The sequence below is a fragment of the Mesoplodon bidens genome, assembly GCF_964165515.1.
Source record: "Mesoplodon bidens genome assembly, chromosome: 13".
In the NCBI taxonomy this organism is placed as follows: domain Eukaryota; kingdom Metazoa; phylum Chordata; class Mammalia; order Artiodactyla; family Ziphiidae; genus Mesoplodon; species Mesoplodon bidens.
Window position 1 is genome coordinate 38,528,202 of NC_138169.1, and position 21,896 is coordinate 38,550,097.

At 36.2% G+C, this 21,896-nt stretch overlaps 1 protein-coding gene across 2 annotated transcripts in view; it reads left to right on the plus strand.

Moving 5' to 3' along the window:
* GREB1L (GREB1 like retinoic acid receptor coactivator) overlaps positions 1 to 21,896 on the plus strand; it is a 258,611-nt gene that overhangs the window by 120,032 nt on the left and 116,683 nt on the right. For both annotated transcript variants that reach the window (XM_081252044.1, XM_081252045.1), the window contains exons 2-4: positions 6,923 to 7,030; positions 19,765 to 19,929; positions 20,137 to 20,334. In XM_081252044.1, the coding sequence (XP_081108170.1) occupies positions 19,773 to 19,929; positions 20,137 to 20,334 (355 nt within the window). In that variant the 5' untranslated portion in view covers positions 6,923 to 7,030; positions 19,765 to 19,772. The remainder of the gene's footprint in view (positions 1 to 6,922; positions 7,031 to 19,764; positions 19,930 to 20,136; positions 20,335 to 21,896) is intronic.

Sequence of the window (21,896 nt, forward strand, 5' to 3'; positions counted from 1 at the left end):
TACAATTAGGCTTCTCTACTCAGCATATTTCTCTGTGGGTAAATTTTCACTAAATCACCCAAATCAACTTTGGCAATTTAAAAAATATTATCACAGGTCCATCATTAAGATGAGTCCTGAGTGTTCTTTTTGTTGTTGCCATTGTGAATGGGATCTTTTCCCTTGCCCCATTAGAACCATAGTGTTTTTGATCTGGAAATGTATTACTTTTATCCTTCATTTTATGGATATGGAAACAGGCCCAGAGAAGACAGGTGACTTGTCTATGGTCGGAGGGTTGGGAACCGCAGATGTTGGACATCCAAATCTTATTGTGCTACATTAATAGGAAATCAAGTTGCTCACTTACCCAGCTGAAACTTGTTAAAATTAATACTCCCTTAAAGTATCAGTTTCCTTTTTTAAAATAAATTTACTTATTTATTTATTTATTTATGGCTGTGTTGGGTCTTTGTTGCTGTGCGGGCTTTCTCTAGTTGCGGCGAGCGGGGGCTACTCTTCGTTGCGGTGCGCGGGCTTCTCATTGCGGTGGCTTCTTTTGTTGTGGAGCACAGGCTCTAGGTGCGTGGGTTTCAGTAGTTGTGCCACACGGGCTCAGTAGCTGTGGCTTGAGGGCTCTAGAGCGCAGGCTCAGTAGTTGTGGCGCAGGGGCTTAGTTGATCTGCAGCATGTGGGATCTTCCCGGACCAGGGCTCGAACCCATGTCCCCTGCATTGGCAAACAGATTCTTAACCACTGTGCCACCAGGAAAGTCCCTGATTTCAAAGTAGCAGCATACATTTTGTAGCACACCTCCAGTTTTTAGCGTTGTCATTTTGAAATATAGTGTCATGACTTGAGGAACTGCCTCTCATCTCCATTCAATTCTCCCAAGACCTGATTCCTACCAGACAAGAACTATTTCTTCTCTGAGGTCTAAATAGATCTAACAACCTATTGCACTGAATAAATATTTAATGAAGATTGAATATTTCCTCTGTGCTGGATCAATTACTCTTGTTGACTCTGAGGAAAGCTTATTTTTTTAATGTCATGTGGTAGGTTAAGAAATTTGTTTTCCTGAATATTATTATTAGTGACAGAGTTTGTTTCAGTTATATAAAAATTCATGTCCCGTAGGTTTTTTCAGTTAGCTATTTTTCTTGGTTTATATATGCAGTTTGAATTTTTATGTTATCTCATACACAAATCTGAGATTCATTGACCTGGTAGCATGCAGTAAAGTCATTGGCTCTGAGAGTTGGTTTTCTTAGAATTTGTGGTATTTGGAGATCTGAAAATGAAAAATATTTGCTAACAAGGTGTAAGGATAGTTAGTTGTACCTTTTTAATGGAAGAAAATATTTTTTATTGATAAATATCACCAAAACATAAATAATTCTTTTCTTTTAATTGACAAAAATCTGTTTCTTGTATTTTCAACTATCAGTCATATATTTAATTTTATTCTTTTAAACTTCTCTTAACTGATATTGGGTTTAAATGAAATGCTTTTATATTTGCCTGTGGAGTCTCTAAATTTATAAAGTTGATGAAATAACTTGAAAGTTTTCATCTCATAAAACCAGAATCACTATAGTGGAATCATTTAGGGCAAGTTGTTAATGTGGCATTCAGATGGAATTTATCAGAATCAATTAGAAAAACAAATTCCTGTCATTGAAATGAAAACAGAAAACAATGAACAGGTAGGGGAAAGGGTGCATATATTTTTCATCTTCTTTGTATACTAGCAAGCATATGAACATAATTTTAAAATAGAAAATTCATGCCTAGTGACAAAATGTTCTCCATTTTTAAGGAGTAACTTCACTGTTTCCCATATGATAACTTCTGGGACCTATATTTCAATTTAAATAACTGTTGACGTTGTTTGGTGTTTATTTTACTAGAGGAAAATTGGGTGAGTGCGTGTGATGACAGTTACTGTTCAAATTTGATAACAAATGTAGAATAAATCAGTTGAGTCATAGTGGTCTGATATCTGTTTTTAAGGTCTTTTTGACCCAGGAGTCTGTGACCTGTGAAATCTCCACTTTTTTGGATTTGTTAAGATATTTTATAATGCAAGGATTTAAATTTACATGAACATCACTGCAGGAAGTTGGCTGATGTAGCCCAAAATGTAAAGGATATCAAGGTATAAATTGGAAAAAGTTTAAGAAGTTCTGACAACAGTCAACATGTGTGAGAAGAAAAAGGCTGAAGTTAAGGAAGTTTCTTTCTTCTCCAACTTATTACAACAAAGAGAACCTGAAATTTAACCTGGTATTTTCAATGCTCTGATTACCTCAGCAGCATTCCATTTTGTGAAAGCATTGCCAAGAAAATGTACTCAAATCTTGAGTTACAAACTGTTCTTGCATCTGATTGGAAGGGGCATATGAGTTGTTTATAAGGTATTGCAGATCCAAAGCTGCACAAATGAAGGTTGAGACTTGGGGGGAGGGTTCGAGTCAGGGAAGGGAAGCTTCCTAGACATTACAGCTCTGTCCAGAGGCCAAATGGGAGATAAATTACTGCTGGCCACCTCTCTTATTATTGAAATGGTTCAGCCCTGGGCTTTAACTGAAGGCCTTACAGGGTTTTGAAGTGCAAATAGGATGGTGAAGGGTAAACCCTTTTAGGGTTTCATTTTGATGGATTTTTTTCCTGTGTGGATTTCTGGCACTGACTGTGATCTGGAGGAGGCCCTGAAAAAAGAAAAGTTTTGTTTTGTTTTTGATCAGTCAGATAATAAGAACTTTCCACAGGGGTGTACTTTTCTTGCATGCAATATTGATCCTATTGTGTTTAAAGTAGATCTTTTAATTGGGTCTTTTTTTGAGTTTTTGCAATGGAACTGTCATTTCAAGGTCACGTCTCTCTCTTGATATTAATGCCAAAGTTTGAGAGTGTTGAACGATGTGGTGCTTTTGGACCAGGAGTTTTGGGGGGATTACCTAAGGTCAATATGTATTAAAAAAGTTGTCTAGTTAAAGATCAAGTCCATATTAGAACAAGTCCTTTATATATTGATAAGCAGTCTGTAATTACTTAATCTTTTCCCCATTGAGTTACCTAATTGTATATATTCATTTAATTATTTTATATGCATTATGTTTTGCCAGTATTAAAATAAAAACCAGAAAATTCTGAGATTGTGAAATATTTGTATTTTCTTATTTGTACAGATACACTGAAGAGTTTGAGGAAATAAAGGAAACATAAAACAATGTTTAAGAAAAGATATGTTGATTTATCAAGTTGAAAATTTTTCTTTTTTGTGTGCAAAAATTTTAAAGAAAAATTAAAATATTTGTACTGAAGAAATGCCATTGTAAATGCTGACATTTCTTCTTAGAAATAAGGTTGACAGAACTTTTCTTGAGCACTTGACTCTTTATTTTAGATTTAACAAAGATATTTGTATCATTTACCCTGTTTGAAAATGATAATGAATTTAGCTGCAGCAGAGTTCTGTGTTCCTTGATATCTATTATAAAAACGGGTTGTTAATCCTCATAATTGACATTGATCACAATGTTCTTAATTGCCCTCCAAATCAGTTGTTGTTTTTCTGTTCTTCTAAAATTTCCCTTCACTGTATTTAAATGTTAGAGTTAATTTAAAATTAAATTTAAATGTTAGAGTCTAAATTTGCCTTTAGCTGCATGAAGATTTTAAGTAAGATGCTTAAAAAAATGAAAACCAAAACCCAAAAAAACCTAGATGATGTCAAGCAGAGTCCCCTGCATCTACAGCATCCATGTCATTAGTTTGTTGCTGGGAGATGTTAATATGACCTTTTCTTTGTTAAAAAAAAGAGCTGTAGTCCTTCCCAGAATCCTCTTGTTAACTGTCTCTTTAACCCAAGTTGGAGGTTGTCTGATGAATGAATGATGAGCTTCTTTTATGAGCTACACATATTGTTGACATTGTGTTATGTATTGCTTTTTAATTTCTAACGTGTTTTTAATTTGCAAAGTATGCATATGCCTTTCACAGCGGCAGAACTGAGCCAGCATTTCTGAGTCTAGATATTGCTTTATGCAAACGAGATGGGTCAGCCTTAAGGATGCTGTATCATAAGCCTTAGATTTACTGAAACACACATGTAAATGAATTTCACTTTGAATATTGTTGAATGAAAGAAGATACTTGAGGAAGGCTTTTTTCCCCAAGACCTTCTCTTGCCTCTTGGCAAGTGAATTGCCCCAATATAAAAGCGTTGAGGGGGGAAAAGTGAGCTGCAGAGTGAAAAGGCAATCCACAAATAATCACTCTTTTCTGCCTTTGATTGTGTCAGATTTTTTTGTGTGTGTGGCAATTGTTTTCTTTTTTGCTTAGAAGAGGTTTATGGTCCAATGTCTGTCAAGTCAGCCCCTGTCTTAAGGTTACAGTTGTATTTCTCTCTGGAGTTCCTAGAGGTGATGTTATCTTTTGTTCACTCAGCAGTGTGGTGGTTCCTGAGAGCATCTGTCACTTTAGGCATTACAAGATGGATGGGTCTCCAGTGAACTGCTGGTTGAAGCAAATGGTGAAAATAAGAAAAGACAAGGGGTTTCAGGGTCTGCAGAGAGGACAGACAACAAGGAAATACTGTTAGAAATCAAGAGTAAGCTGAGCAATAGAGGAAGAGAGAGCAAAGATGGATCATATGTCCTTTTATAAACATCTTGGAAATCAGAGTCTTGGGGTGGCTGCCGTGATCTGAAGGGGACATCTGCATCATGGTAAACAATTCTGTGTTTTGGATTTTCAAAATGTGTCTGGACATTTTTTTTTTTAAGTGTGGGAAAAGTGTTGGGAAATTACAAAGATATAGAATGTTTTATGTAAGGATTTTGCTATTTGGAGAACTAGTCTTTTAAAATGTGGTAAAGATTTACAAATTCTTTTATCTGTAGTATATTACAGATAAATATTCTTTATATGTATTTTTTGTTATGCTTTCCTTCCTCTTTTCTTTTTTTTTCTTTTCTTGTAAGCATTTGAGCATCTGTAGATAATAAAATGTTTGAAAAGTTTCAGCTACATAACTAACATCCTTACTGTTTACTGAAGTTTCTTTGATATTTTTGCAGTGGAATTCTGAAAATTCTATGCTTATGCCTTAGGGAGGCTGGGGGGCAGACATTAAGTAATTTTAAGTAACCTTCCACTTAATTTAATAGGCTCTTTGATGAGAGAAATACAATCGTTATCGATCTGTGAGAACAAGGCAGAGATTTTGTATTATATTTAGAAATTCATTTTGTTGGTGAAAGTCAAAATTTGTGAATCCCAGCTGATACAAAGTCCCTTCTGTAGTAGAGAAGGAACAGGAAGGAGGTTGGCCGGGGAATAAGACAGGGGAAGGTGGTGTGTGTATGCGGTTGAAAAAAATGATTTTGTCAAACTTTTTGGCATTCGTCTATGAAAAAGACCATAGGTTGAAAGGCAAAGAAATTAAGATGATTAGAAGCTTTAAGCTATACAAATGGTGGAGTATCTTCCTTCTCTATGGGTGTAAATAATAGATGAAAGAGTAAGAGTGACAACAAAGGATCAGGTCGTTTAAGAGAATGTGTGCAGCCTGAGTAGGGGTCTGTGGCCCGGGGCCAAAGGTCTTAGCTTTGAGTGTAATTAGAAGAAAATACAAAAATGTCATTACTAGCAGGTGAAGTGTGCAGCACGTGGCCAAAAATTAGCAATTTTAGACTCTGAAGCAATTGGAATTGGATTACTGACCTTTTTTAAAAATCATTAAGGTCCTTGTGGAGTCATATAGTTTCATTGGCAGTAATGCAGTTTGACCTTGCTGACCATATGGGGTAATCTTGGGTTCGGATGGAGGGAGCAAGAATCCTGACTTACAAAAAGATGTCTATTTGTGGGTGGGTGGGTGCAAAATACATGAGATTGAAAATCTGCAACTTGCATTTTTAATTGTTCTTTTGCCTGAAGACATTCTTCTGACAGTAAGAGAGGTAAGATATTTTTATTTCAAAATCTAAAATGGTTCTTTTCTCTCTTTCAAGTTGGCATAAAAGGAGAATAAAATGAAAGCTTTTTTTTTAGAAATATACGTTAATATTACTTTAAATGTTTTAGTGCCATAAATATACATTTTGAAATTAGAACATTCTTAGGAAAATCCTCTTTTCTTTTTAGACCCAGTAACAAAATAGAAACACTTCTAAGTTATGTAAAAAACAATGACAAATAGTTTTTATTTCACTTGATGCCTTATAACTGTATTTTCTATTTTCTCCATGCAATAGTTTATATTGACTATAATCTAGCAGAGAGAATAATATGCACACTGTAATTTTCAACCAGTTATATGTAATTATAATTATTTACTTTAATTTCTTCTAAGAATAAACTACTGAAAAGGGTGGGAAACTGTAGCTCTTTTTATTCTTGCAGTCTTTCTTCCTTGGAAATTATTAAAGCATTCATTTCAAAAAGTAGAAGAATAATTTTAATCAATATTAGTTATGTCTTAAATTTTTGATACTTCTTTGGGAAGGTAAATTTTGGTCAAGCACCAAAGATTATAAAACTCAAACTCCTTAGGGTAAGGAAATTACCTTTCACTAATTTCATTTCTGAAAATAAAAATAGTCTCTGGGCTTTAAGCATTATGGTAACACCTGTCCAAAATGCAGACTTAACAGGTTTATTCAACTTACATTTAGTAGGGGGAACTCTTCAGAAAAGAAATTCTTTTTGAGTATATAGAATAATGAGTGATCATTTGGGGAGTATTTAAGAAGGAGGAATATCTGTATTTGCCATTTATGACATATATGGAGTTGTGTAAGAGCTTGATAATCCATTTCTAATTGGAATTTTTGTAGAATTGTAAATATTTAAATTAACATATTGTGGAATATAATGCATTTGGAAATTAACTCATGTCTTTACGTATATATTATTTTTTATGTTTTTGCAGGTACAAAAAAGCTTTAAACAAGTAAAATCTAGGCAACAGGCTCCCTGAAGTGTTGACAGCCCAACTTAATCATGAACGTGATTCAAAAATGTTAATAAATAAACAAAGGTATTGTACAATTATATATGCCCCCTTCCAAATTTTTTAAGATCAAATATTTTTTGGAATATATTTAGAATTTAGATAAAGCTACTATCTTTGGTACTTAAACTGATGAAGCAGATATTTCTAAGAGCTCCTCTCCTTCTGTTTCCTCTCCTCCCTGCTTTCCTCTCCCCTCCCCCATCCTCTCCACCAAAAAACAAAAACAAAAACAAAAAAAACACCCAAAACAAAACACTTTCTCAGCTCTAAGGTTTTTTTTCCTTACAACAGCCTCTGTGTTATATTTCCTGTATACCTAAATTAAGACAATAAGAGTTCAGTTCTCAATTCTTCTTTGTTGTTTGTGGTTTTATCTTTCAAGTTGTTTAACAAGAGAGACATCTAGATTATTGGCCTCTGCAGAAAAACCCAAACCATGTCTAGTGACCACATATATTTAAACTTTTTATCATATAATAGTATCCTGAGATGTATGTTTTAAAAGTTTTATAAAAGTTTTCTTTTTCTATTTTTGGAAGCCTTTTAATTTAGAAAAGAAAAAAAAGGTGATACTGTATTTTTTTCCCTCCTATGTCAAAGAAAATCAAAAGTTTGCTTAGAATTTAGAATTTAGGAATACTGTTTAGGTAACTCTTGTCTGTTCAGGGCATAACCCAAGACTGGCTCCCTCCTTTTGGAAGTTAAAACGTGCTTCAATAGCCTGGCATTTCCAAAAGAGGCCAAAGATCTTTTCCTCTTTTATGACCCATCGTATCCTTTTGAGGCCAAAAAGAACAAGAGGGTCATTGCCACTTTAGCCGGGTCCCTGTTTGTTCCTTCATGGTGACCACGCAGATCCTGAAACCTAGTATTGGCTTAACATTTGGGCCTGGAACATCTGGAAAATGGTCCGAGAAGGAGAAGAGGAGACAGAGAGAGGGAGAACTGTTGCGTTTTGTTACACCAGGTGCTAGGAGGAAGCAACATTGCCTTTTTGATATGGGAGGCAAATTCTGCGGGCCCTGGAGTTAGGTTTCAACAATTGAAGAGGTCAAAGGACAGCTGAGTGGGGTCAGTGAGACACCATGGGGTGTATTTTGTTACTGAGTAAAAGGAGCAGCCTCCTAAAACCTTAAAGGATTCTCTTGAAAATCTGTGTTGTGAAAAGGTTTTATGAGTCTCATGGCAAAAACTCCTGATTTATCTAAGGAATGCTTGCTTTTGTCTAATGGAAGGATAATCCTTACCAAATGTTGGCAACTCCTATAAGAGTCAATATAGGTCTGAAAGAACAGTTAGGGTTTGAAGTGTACTTTGCTTTCCAAAATGTTTATCATTTTAATGTTTGTCTCTCAGTGAAGAATTTTACACTGTTGAAATACCACCTTTTTCTTTCCTTGGAGCAGAAAGTGGCAGGTCTTGGGGTGGGGAGGGGAGGTGGGTAAGGAATGAGCTTACATTAATTTTAAAATTATTCTAACAAGCTATTGACTGACCCCAAAGCAGGATATTATAAACCTTTAAAAATGCCAAAACTTAACTCTAGAAAGTTCTTTGATTTTATTTTAACATACAAAGGGAATACATGGCACTTCATGTGCCATTTATTTTTGGATTACAGAAGTTTTGTTTTTTTAATTTAGTTGTATTTCATAGAAATGGGTATCAGTTGATGAATAACTTTAAAACTTGGGTTTCTCCCTGACTTGTGTTTCTTGTGCATTTTGTAGTAGTAAGAAGAAAAACAATGTCAGAGTCAAGAATAGAGAATAAGAAAAACAAATAGAATAAATAATTTTCTCTTTGAAAGGAAATGGAGAAAGTGGAGCAATCTGCATGTGGTAAGAACTCTTTGCCATGCAGCCCATGACTTCAAGATACCACTTATATGATTGTGAAGACTTTCGAAGGGTGTTGCCTGGCAGATAGGTAGTAAAAGGTAGAGGAATTTGGCAGTATTTTGATGGCCCAGTTTATATACTATATACATGTACCTAGACATAGAATGTGTGTATTACAATATGTATAGTAAAGAGGAAAAGATAAAATGATGAGTAGTATAGAATAGGCTTTGTTAAGCATTTTCTTGCTAATGTATAACTTTACAATAAGTTTGAATTACTTGTGTGTGTGATTTTTTAACTCCTTTTAAATAATTATTCATTTTAAAGCCACATGTACATAAGTGTAAGGCTTAACAGTACAGTGTGCTCTGTGTCTATTTTTTCAAGGTTAAAGTGCCTTTCAACAACTAATGTAGAAACCTAAGTGTAGTGACTGATAATTGCCTAAAGAAAACCCACAGCTGTTTAAGTAGCATTGAAATTGTGGCAAAACTGACAAATACAATTAGCAATGTTAATAAGATAAGAAGATGGAAAGACAGGAGCAGATGACCAAGTGGAAAGATGAAGGCAGCAGGAATAACACATCCCTATAAGACCAGAATGTTCACAGTTGCTTTGAATTTCCAGTGCTTTTTCTTTTAAGCTAAGCCCCTCTTTTACTACTCTCTGAATTACCAGCTGAATGGGTGTTTGCAGGTTAAATAATTCAGATACGTGTGTTCAGTCCCTAACTCACATCTGATTTTGAAAGAAGACAGCAGTAGCAGCTAAGAAAATCAGTCAGATTTTGCTGATTCCAAGGCACAGTTTTATTTGTGGTGCTTTTTAAAAGTCAATTTTAAATGTATTTCTATTTGACTGTAATTACTGAGAGTGGGAATTTCTTTGCCCCTCTTTGCACCCTTATAATTCTTATTAGTCAACTACATATATTACAAAGGAGACCAAAGCCCTGTTTTGTTTTATTATTATGAAAACGAAACAAAAAACCTGCAGAAGTCTTTAATGTGTTCTTACTAATTATATTTATCCGGTTAATGTTCATAGCCTGATTTCCAAACAATTTCTTAGGAAAATTAAGTGGGGATAGGTAAATAAGAAAAATTAGGTGAATGTTATATGAAAAATTTTTAATCATCTGTTCTTCCCCTTATACTTGTTAAAGCATCCTATGAAATTTGGAAAATCATTGTAGTATCTTTTGAAATTCTACTCTGCATTTGGGAAATTGGTTTTTGCCTCTGGTGCTTTATGCAGATTTTAATGATTGTTGTGATAAGTCCCCAGAAGTTTGTTCTCTGGGAAACCATAGAGACTCCTAACTCTCTGAGTGTGGCAGCCTTGATGGATGTGGTAAGCCACACTTTGGAAGCATTTCTGGTTATTTAATGTTTTCTGTTCTGGATTATTGACTCTTCTCCCTGTTGAAAAATTGGTCTCTGGTGACATGGTAGAGGTCACACGTTGCCTATTATTGTTTTGCTTCTTTGATCTAACACAGCAATTGCCTCTGGTAATTATACTAGTTCCAGAGAGTCTTGATGAGATGTGTTTATTTTACAGAAGAATTTCTGGTATTTCAAGGAAGAAAGTAAAATTTCCAGGAGTAACACGTAACTCCTTGTCACAAAGGAAAAATAGCATTGTCCTTTATCTTTTAATTTTGACAGTTTTTACATAATCATTATGAAATTAGTTCGCATATGACAGTAATTATTTCTATGGCAATTTAAGACGTATTGCATATCTGTAAGTATATTGGTAAAAACAGTTAATTTTAGAATAAAGTTACTAGGGCTAGGTTTTTATTTCAGTACTTAAAATACTTTTGGCTTCAGAAACTGTCAAAAGAAAGTCACCCAGATTTAAATGTACAGAACTATTAAAAAAAGGTTGGAATCTTTGTGTTTTAATCTGTTTGCATTTTCTAAAGATTTTCAGCAAGTAAGATGAATAAAAATGAAATAGAACACTTTTGCTTTGAATGCATCATTAATTTTGTGCTTTTTTTGGAATGTGCTTGGGAAGAGATAGTATCTCTTCAAACCTGTTTAATGTATAATTAGATAAGACACAAAAAAGCTCAATGTATTCTTTTTTTTTTAAACTCAACTCCAGCTGTAAACACAATATTTTCCCCCAGGTGATTGCAATTTAATGGGGGAGTCAGACAAATACTAGACCCAACTAATTTTAATTAAGAGCAACAAATATCAATTTAAAAGAATAAATAAAATGCAAAAAGCACAAAAGAGAGAACTGTGAATAAATGCTTGTTTTTAATTTTGAATTATAGACTCTTTGAGAACTTGAAAGAACCATGTTTGATTTCTTGCTCTAGTAGTTACACATTATCACTCTCATCAGTGAATATTTTTGACAGAGAAAGGACATGTAAGCAGTAATGCCTATAACAAGTAACTTTTTTATATGAAGTCAAAGAATCTGATAGCTATAAGGGACAATAACGATTTGTATGTATGATTGTAAAATTTCTTAATAAGTGAATTGTATATACCACCAAATACCAGCTTTTGGAACTTTTACATTGCTGGTCATTTGTTCCCAGAACAATGCCCTCAAATCTGCTGCTGTGCCCAACACATACAAGGAGGTGCCTCAATTTTTCTTAGTATCCTCGATGTAGCACAAGCTTAAAAAAACCCCACATATTACTTCTAACATTTTCTGCACATTTATTTTGTGCCAGGCACTATTCTAAAAATATTATATGTGTATAACTTCTCATGTATTCTCACAAAAACCTATGATGTTGATTGTACTACCCCATTTTACAGATGAGAGATTAAGTAACTTGCCCAATATCATGCAGGGTAGTAGGTATAGGATTTGAATTAAGGTCACGTGACTCCAGAGCCTGTGTGCTTAACCACTTCAATAGTGGGATTTCTATAAATGCTGCCTGCCTGGGTGGATGATTGTTAAACTTTGGAAAGTGGGTGACAACATCTATAGAGAAAAAGATAACAAACCACTGACAAGTTATACGAAGTTGTCTATTTAGTACTATGCCTGGCACAGTCAATAAATTGTGCCTTAAAAAAAAAATTCAAACCGAAGACAACTACACACACATACACACACACACAAACAGAATGTATCATTTTCACTCTCACCTTTTTTTCTATTTCAAATAGCTTGGTTTAGTGGGGGGGGGGAGGGAAACATGGGCTTTTGAGTCTAAATTTGAATTCCAGTTCCATTACCTACAAACTAGATAACTTTTTCTCCTTGCAGAAACTGGATCAGTTGCTCTGTCTACCTGTCCCTCTTTCTGAATCTGCTTGTTTCCACTTGGTTTCATTTAACTTGGTCCTCCATCCTATAAATGGAAGTTAGCTCTAGAGTTTGACTACATTCCTTACACCCTTTGGCAGGAATACGTCCTAGGTAGTGTGTGTGCTTCATATTGTCTCCCATGGGGAGGCACACGGTGTCTCATTGCCTCACTTTTAGTGATGCTAAACTTGCTCAGTGGTTCAGGAGGTGACAGACCCCTCCACATCAACCTTTTATCTAATGGTTTCGCTTATTCTCATTGCCTAAATGAATTTTGCATTAAGGGTTGCGAAGTGATCATCTTAAAATTCTGTCATTCTTTCTACATTTATTAATTGGAATTCTTCATCAAAAAAATAAAAACTCTCAAGAACCAGGGCTGTTTGGATTCTTCAGAGTATAGGAAGAGCAGGATAAATGTTTCACTCTTTGCTTTTCCTTTTAGCAGCATGAAATCAGGTGCTTTGTTTGTTTGTTTTTCCCAAGAGGAGTTCTCTTTTTCTACTTGAAAGGCAAAATTAATTTGCGCATTTTATATTTTAAATGTGCTTCAGTCCATTGCATTTATTCTCTTTTATGTTCAATTTCTCTCATCTTTGGCCCATGGGAACCCTTCATGATGATTCCTATGTCTTTTGACATGACCAATTAGTCTCTGATAGCTTCTTTGCTTTCTGGCACAAGATGTTCAAGGATCATAGTGTATACGGTTGTCCCACAGTATCCACTGGGGGGGTCAGTTCCATGACCTGCCGCAGATACCAAAATCCACAGATGCTCGAGTCCCATAGTCAGTCCTTGGTAACCACAGATTCAACCAACCACATAGTGTGTAGTTCCAAATGTGGTATTTCCTGCCCCAGACCTGGAATTGGAGCCTTCAAGGAGACTTGATTCTTTTCAGTGACTATGCTAGTAGGAAACCACAGAGTACTAGGAAGTGCCTACTGTTTATTGAATTGTCATTGCTTCTGGGACTTTTCAGTAGACAAACCTTGGAACTACAAATTTGAAACCTTCTAAAAAATATATATTCCCATCTACCTGCTCCATAACCTAATTTGCTATTAAAACCAGGCAACCCTAGTGTCTTAGATTCAGTTCTTTTTCTTTTACACCCTACAGCTCTCCCTTGGTATCGACAGGGCATTTGTTCCAGGACCCCACAGATACCAAAATCCACGGATGCTCAAGTCCCTTATTTAAAATGGCTAGAATAGTTGGTCCTCCGCATCTGCCGGCTTCTGCGTCCTCGGATTTAACCAACTGAGGACTGATTTCATGGTTAGGTGCAGAAACCCGCTGCTACCAAAGGCCAACTGTACATGATTTTTTTAAAGAAAATCAGAGTTTGTCTTGTTCTTACTAGTCACTAACTGTGATGAAACCTTTTAAAAACTACTTTTAAAAAAATTAATGCTTACCTTCTCCAGATAGTTGGTATTAAAAGTCAACCTTTATTAATAGCCCAAGTGCAGTACCTTGAAAATATTTTTACTTGGTCAAAAGAACTTGTTGAGGGAGATGGTTGGGTCAGTACAAGTGTATCATAACCGGGAAAAAATGCTTTGGAGTCTTATGCTAGAAGGTAGTAGTAGAAATGCCAACTCTTAATGGGAGTTTCTTGGTCTAAACACTGGAATGAATTTTATTTCCCCTGGAATCCTAAAGTACCAGGAAGACGGTGGGGGTGTGCACGTTGCAAATTCCATTGTTCTTACTGTCTCTTTGAGTAATAAGTTTATTTTTAAAACTACTTGTTCAGGGATAGTCATAGAGTTGGGATTAACTCAGTTGCTATATGATATTTTCCTTTTCATTTATTGTTATAATATTGTTCACTACTTTAAAAATTGGAAGATACCAATAAGGAAATAGAAAGATCATTTAAAAACAACTCCAGGGCTTCCCTGGTGGCGCAGTGGTTGAGAGTCCACCTGCTGATGCAGGGGACGCGGGTTCGTGCCCCGATCCGGGAAGATCCCACATGCCGTGGAGCGGCTGGGCCCATGAGCCATGGTCGCTGAGCCTGCGTGTCCGGAGCCTGTGCTCCGCGACGGGAGAGGCCACAGCAGTGAGAGGCCCGCGTACCACAAAAAACAAAACAAAACAAAACAAACCAACTCCACCCCAATAGATAAATATTAATAGTTTATTTATGTACTTCTAGACTTTTTTCTGCTTGCATTGATATTATCTTTACAAGAAGAAATGTATTTATGAAATTTCTAGTAAATTCATATCATATTATCAATATTGTAGTCTTTTTCTTGTGACTTCTACCTACCTAAATTGTGTCCCACCATGGATGAATGAGGGAAATTGAAATTAAATTGTGTTAACTTTTTAACAGTAATAGATTGGGCAATATCTGAAATCTACTACTTCTTTTTACATGGACGTGAGAAGAAAGACAAGGAAGATACAGTCTCAAATTCATTTCTTTTTATCATTCTTCAGAAAACTTTCTCTTGTCTTCACTAGAAAAATTAAATTTCTTTTAGAAAGGGGAAAGATTGGAGGAAGATAGGACGAGTTATGTAAACATTCCTAATATTTTAGGGAGTTGATAAGAATGTTTTTGATTTCTAGATTTGCCACATAATGAATTAATGAAACATGACTGCATCTTCTAAAGTTGAAAACAATGGGGACAAACGGGTATCAGCAAGAGAATTCCCAAAGTCAGGGGGCATGATGCCAATTGATCTGATGCTTTGGAGTCTAGGGGCAGGCCTGTGCTTCCTCTCCTGTATGTGTGCACAGCCAGCCCTCTGTATCCAAGGGTTCTGCATCCACAGATTCAATCAACCCGCCTATTCGGAGGGCCGACTGTACTATCCTTTTAATATATGGGACTCGAGCATCTGCCGATTTTGGTACCCACCAGGGTCCTATAACCAAATCCCTGAAGATATCGAGGGGCAATTTTGTTATTCTTTGTGAAGTAATTTACTCTTTGTTCATTTTTACCTTTCATCTAACATTTAAAGTGAGGTTTGGATTTTTTTAATTGAAGAGAGAGGTGGTGTTTTTATTTTGTTTCAGTTTCTTAAATTGTTGCTTGGTTTTGTGTCTATTCATCCCATATCCTACATTCAAACTCCCTTTTCAGCCTTGTCTTGCAGCCATGATATATAAAGACAAGGACAAATCAGCAAACAAAAATCTTCTTCCTTGATTTTTATTTATTTATTTTGGCTTGGCTTGGCTTGACTTGCCAATTTAGGAGTACTTTATGGAGTATCCATTTCCCAGTTGGGTCATTATTGTAGGTGTTTCAACAACTGAATGGCATACATGATTAGATAGCCTAAGACAGCTGCTGCTGTAAACAAACTGATTAGAGTCCACTCCTGTCTCTTGGCCTTTTCTCATAGTATGACCTTGGGCAAGTTCCTTAACTCCTCTAGGCCTTGGTTCTCCTAAAAATGGGGGCAGTAACAGTATTTTCCTGGCGGTTAGTAAGTTCTCCATGTTACTATTATTATAATGGTTCAACAAAGAATGTTTCCTTTCACATTTCTTGACAATAACAATGATGACAATTACTGCTACTACCATCACCACTATGACCATCACTAGTAAGAATAATAATGACAGCAGCAGTTATATCATCTGCCTGCTAGGTGCATACCACTGTGATATGTGCTTCACATATAATTGAACATTTGAAAAATCAGAATATATATATGTATATATTCTGAAATCTGATCTGACGCTTTAAAAAAGCCTTTGGAGAGTTAGGTTAAAGGAAAATTTTCTCCTTGTTTCCTGTGTACTTAATAACTACTATAAAAGTAGTTAGTGCATTAATAATACAGTAATTATTAAATATGAAACCATTGACAAAAAGGGAATAAAAACATTACTGATCAAGTTGTAGCCTCTTGCAGTGTGTATTGCTTCTCCTTTCCATTTTCAGCAGAAAAAGAGTTGAGGAGAGGTGATGGAGGCGTTAGCAGGCACCTGTTTCCAAAGCTACTCTTTTCCTTACGGCTCCAGTCCCTATTCCTAAAGCCACCAGTGATAGAAGCTGCCTGTTCTACTCCGCCCTTCTTTTGTCTGTCTTTCTGTAGAGAAGAGAAAAGGCTAGAGCAGAGAGGCACCAAACCACACTGTCATGGCGGTTTGTACTTGATTCCACTTGTATTTTGAGCAATTAATTAATGGTGCAGAAAGAGCTCATATTGGGTACGATCCCTTTCTTAGAGATTTCCTCAATACCCCAAGAGTGCCTATTTGCATCTCAAAGGTCCGTAGTACTATAACAAAACATTTAATATAGTTTTCCCTGTGTAATTTCACAGTAATAAAAGAAAACATGGAAAAGCAATACGGTGCAGTCTCACAAACTTAATGTCAGCCAGAGACATAAAATATCTGCATATGTACAGAATTCACAAGTCTGTTCTTTTTGTATTTCATTTAACAACTGTTTCTAAAAAGTATTTCTCCATTTTCTGACCTGAAGTTAGATTTATTCACGCTGACTCTTAGTAGGATGCTATGTCATTGCAGGCCCTGGGGGCTGTTTGAGATTCAGAGGAAAGGAAGGCTGGTAATCTAGGTGGATAAGGCCAATGATTTCAGTGACCCTAAATATTACAGCATATGATATTAAGAATACATTGCACTAAAAAAGCTTTTTCCTTTGAACTCTGCCCATCTTTGGGTAGCATTGAACTGTCAGTGAAGAACTCCATACTCAGCACCAAAAAAGTTTGGGGTCAGTTTTGTCATTCTTCACCTTATCATTATCATTTTTAAAACTGCCCAGTTATGTTTTCATCTGGAATAGTCAGCCCCTTCTTTTTACTCTCCCAAGGCTGTTCCATGGGTACTTCCCGTTGTCTTCATCTGAGTATTGCTCATGATTATGCTGTTGTAGGATTATGTGTATGTTTTATGGTGGTGAAACTGGATCACCCATGTTTATGTTACTTTAATATTTTAATCAGCACAATATTCATTTGATATAGCTGTCATATTACTCCTTAAACTATGCTTAAATTGAAGGGATTGAGATCATGCAATCTTCCATGTATAATTGGGCACTTCTTTATTCAACTAAAAAGATCTCTTGGAGAATGTAGGTTTTCAATGATGAAAGGAAGATAATTTGTTGAGCAGGTAATAGATTAAGAAGAGGCAAGATTTCTAGGCATTTGGTGCTCTGGAGAAAGGCTAAAGGTCCACCTTTGAAGTTATTCCATTGTTCTCCACGGATAAAAAATCCCATGGTTGACTGTGCTAGTTCCTGGTATTTTTCTCCCTTCAACAAGGAAGAAAGGTAAAATGGCTATTCAATTTTGACTTAGATGCATAAACTAGTGACACAGCATATTTCTCTTCCAACCCGCACCCTGTTTTGATTATGTGTGGTTCTGTTGAAAAATAAATTGCTTTAGAAAAGTTAAATGTTTATAGTTGTACTGGTGGGGTTTTAGAAGCTTGGGCAAAAACTTGGTATTTCAGGAAAATTTCATTTGACAGGCTTTGTTGATTTTCTGCCACTTACAACTTTGAATTGGATATTATATGTATACTTTTGTGTATGTACTTATTGTAAGAAAGAACCTAGTAATTAATTTTTTCCAGTTTTACTGAGATGTAACTTATATATAACGTGTATTAGTTTTAGGTGTACAACATAACTATTGGATATGTGTATATATTACAAAATTATTACTACAGTTAGTTTAGTTAACATCCATCACCTCACATAGTTACAAAATGGTTTTTTTCTTGTGAAGAGGAACCTAGTAATTTAAATCCATGGCATTTGGTTTCTTATTACCTACTTTGAGAAAGGTTGTCAAAATATGATTACAGCTTTTCCTCCAAATCATAGGAATCTCCAACAAAGCTTTGATAAACTGAGACCCTCTGATGGGAATCTCTGTATACTATTCACTGCTACCAGGAATCATGTAAGAAGCCTCCTTTGCTATATATAGAAGCAGTTCAGGGCCACCAAAATCTCCTATGGAGCTCCTTTGTGTGATCTAGGAAACCTGAGAGGAGGGTTGAGATGTGGTATGCATCACCCCTTCTCTGCTCATGGGTCATCACCACTGGATCTTGGCTCACTTTACCTGCTGAGCCTGATGCATGCTCAGGGTCCTCTCAAATAGTCCTCCAGGGAGTCAGTCAGAGTTGGAGATACAGATGAAATTTAATATCTACCCCTCTCCTTGATGGGGAAAGTGGAGCTAAGATATTCTAAAAATTGCGTTTCTTGAAATGAGATTTACCCAAATTGAGCCCATCCTCTAGGAGTGCAAAATTTGTCATCTGGATATTGAGTCCTGGTTCTGACCTTTACCAGTGGGGTGATAGTGGGCAAGTCACTTGGCTTCTCCAAGCCTCAGTTTTTTCATTTATGAAGTGGGAAGAGGTCATACCTACTTCAGAATACTGAGGATTAAATAAAGTAATTTTGGGGAAGTGCTTGGTATACTGTCTAGCCCAACAGTTCTCAGACTTTTCATCTTATAACCCCTTTATACTCCTAAAAATGATTGAGTTTTGTTTATGTATATTATATTTATTAGAATTAAGAAAATTTCAAAGTATTTATTAATTTAAAAAATTAACAATAAGCCCATTATATAGCAACATAAATAACATGAAAAATAACTGTATTTCCCCCAAAAAAAGTTAGTGAAAAGAGTAGTCTGTCTGCTTCTGCATTCAATCTGTTGCAATATCACACATCATATAGCCTCTGGAAAATTCCACTGTAAACGTATGAAAGAATGAGAATGAAAAAGGCAAATGATATCCTAGTAATAGTTTGAAAAGAGTTTTGACCTCATGGAACCCAGAAAGGGTCTTGGGGACCTCAGACCAATCGTTAGCATAGCCAACATTTAGCACCCAATAAATTTAGTTATTATTGATATATATGGAAGTTTTTGTAACTAGTGATGAGAAGTAAAGGCGATTGCTTCAAAACTTCTTGTTCTGTACTTTCCTAAAGGGTCCCAAATAAGATTGTGATTCAAACTAAGCAAAAGAAATAACATTGTTTTTCAAATAAATACTAACAATACATGAACAAATTCTTTGAATTTTAAAAGGCTCAAATCTTGCTTTCAGGAATTTGTCAAATATATTATCATAAAGCTTTTATTTTTTTTCCAGAGAAGACTCTTTTTCCCTCCTAGGGTAATAAGATCTTAGTAGAGAGAGAAGTAATTTGATATTTACTCTGAAACCACTGATAGTGTTCCTATGGGGTTTTGGCAGCCCACCAGTTTAAGAAGATGTGGCCCCATTGTCACCATGCTGGGCTTCACGATTGACAGGCCAATCTTGATTTACTAGTTGGAGAACCTTCACTTAAAGCACTTATTATGGTTTGATCCTCAGATACAAGATCCCTTAAAGGGGCTTTTTGAAAGCCCCTTTGGATTCTAAAGACAAGAAGCAAAAGTGATGTAACAGATAAATTGATAATTTGTCTCCAGAAATATAGGTAAAGTTCATATAGTTCCAATCTTAGGATATATGGGTATAGTTTATATCAGCTATCTGTGTACTTTGCAGACATATGGCCCTCTAATTGTATCAATTTTCTCCTTTCTCTTTTTCCTTGGGAGGTAGTGTAGACCATGGGGAATTCATATGCTGGGCAACTGAAATCTGCTCGATTTGAAGAAGCTCTCCACAACTCCATAGAAGCCTCTCTCAGATGTAGTAGTGTGGTACCAAGACCAATTTTTTCCCAGCTTTACTTGGACCCTGACCAGCATCCTTTCTCATCTGCAGGTAAGTTTCTCAGTCCCACACATTTCTAGACTCCTTCTAATAGAAGTGGGATCTCCAAATCTGGGGATATCTGAAATAAATGGGTTAAATGTTAGCCAATGCCAGTCTCCCTGTCCTCAGATATTTTTCAGAACTATGAATTTTTCTTTTGGTTATTTTCCCACAAACATTTTTATTAAGTTTGCTATGATTTATTTGCTTACCCAGATGTAAAACCCAAGGTGGAGGACCTGGATAAAGATTTGGTACATCGCTACACTCAAAATGGAAGCCTGGATTTTTCTAACAATCTAACAGTAAATGAAATGGAAGATGATGAAGATGATGAAGAAATGTCTGATTCAAATAGCCCACCAATTCCCTATTCACAAAAACCTGCCCCCGAAGGGTCTTGCACTACAGATGGTGGGTTTCCTTTTTTTTTTTTTTTCCCAATTCCTCTGATATTGTCTGGCTAGTTTCCAATCATTGCATGGGGTGCTCAAGGCTGGAAACCAGTAATTACAGAAAGGAATGAGGAATGATTATGCTCTCACTCACATTATTGCCTGTGATTTCATAGCAGGTGTCTATTAAGAAAGACAAGCATTATCACCCCATCTTGTAGATGAGGAGACTGAGATTCACAGCAATTGAATGACTTCTCTGAGATGGTATGTGGCAGAGGCAAGCCTAGACCTAGCTCAGGACTTTTTCAGTGCTCCAGGTGCTTCCTGCAAGAATGTGACTCTTTCAGAAACTTTATTTTAGTGATCTCTCTTCCTACATCTTTCTGTTCCACTCTCAAAACAATTATAGAGATATCAGGTGTTTTAATATTTACCTTTTCCATATATTTTGAACATTCATCCAGTATACTGTTATCTCTAGAAGATTAAAATGAACTTTTTTTTTTTTTTTTTTTTTTTTTTGCGGTACGCGGGCCTCTCACTGTAGTGGCCTCTCCCGTTGCGGAGCACAGGCTCCGGACGCGCAGGCCCAGCGGCCATGGCTCACGGGCCCAGCCGCTCCGCGGCATGTGGAATCTTCCTGGACCGGGGCACAAACCCGCGTCCCCTGCATCGGCAGGCGGACTCTCAACCACTGCGCCACCAGGGAAGCCCCAAATGAACATATTTTGATAATCCCATTTTATTTATCTTCAACCTCCTCTTCTACCAAGGCTTTAACCACAGTTTTAAAAAGAAAATCCTACATAAACCGTTTTCAGTATTTCATGGTTTTGGCGATGTAACAACTTAACTTATACTCACTTACCTCCATTTAGTGGTATACGGTGCTGTTTTCTGGCCATCCCAGCCTGATTTCTAATTAGTTCATAATTTGATCGTTTATAGTTTGCCCATAGCTCTTCCAGCTTGGCTCATTCTAAGGTAGTTCTAAGAGTCCTCTCTCCCTCAAAGGCAGAACAGCCCTGAAATTTTCCTTATGAAAATGACAGTGAAATAGGGAAATACAGTGCCTGGATTTGTTTCAGCATACCACCTTCTCTTCATGGGAAATCCTCTATTTACCTAAGACTCCTAAGACTTAAAGGAAGGTAAAGCTATTTTTAGAGGCAATTTAGATAAGCAGATACTTAACACCCCATGGGCTTCTGGGGGTGCCATTCAGATGTAAATTCTGGTTGCTAATTTCTTATGTAAATTATTGGTAGGTTCCTACCCTGCTGGGAGGCAGTTGATCGTCTAAAGGGGTAAAGGGCCGCCAGATTTTAGGCCTCCAAATACTGCTTTGATTAGTTTGTGTTTACAGCTGTTTCAGTAAACTTTCCCCTCCCCCATTTAGATTATTCTGTAACCTTCAAGCTGGAGATAATTGGAGAATGCAAAATCTGGTTCTGTGAAGTGAAAACCTTGGCTATTAAGGAAATGCAGATGAGGTTTACAAAGAAGGGCTCTGTACTGTGGCTCCCCTTTAAAATTAAAATCACTTGCTGCAAGAGTCTTGATTTTAAGGCAGCATGT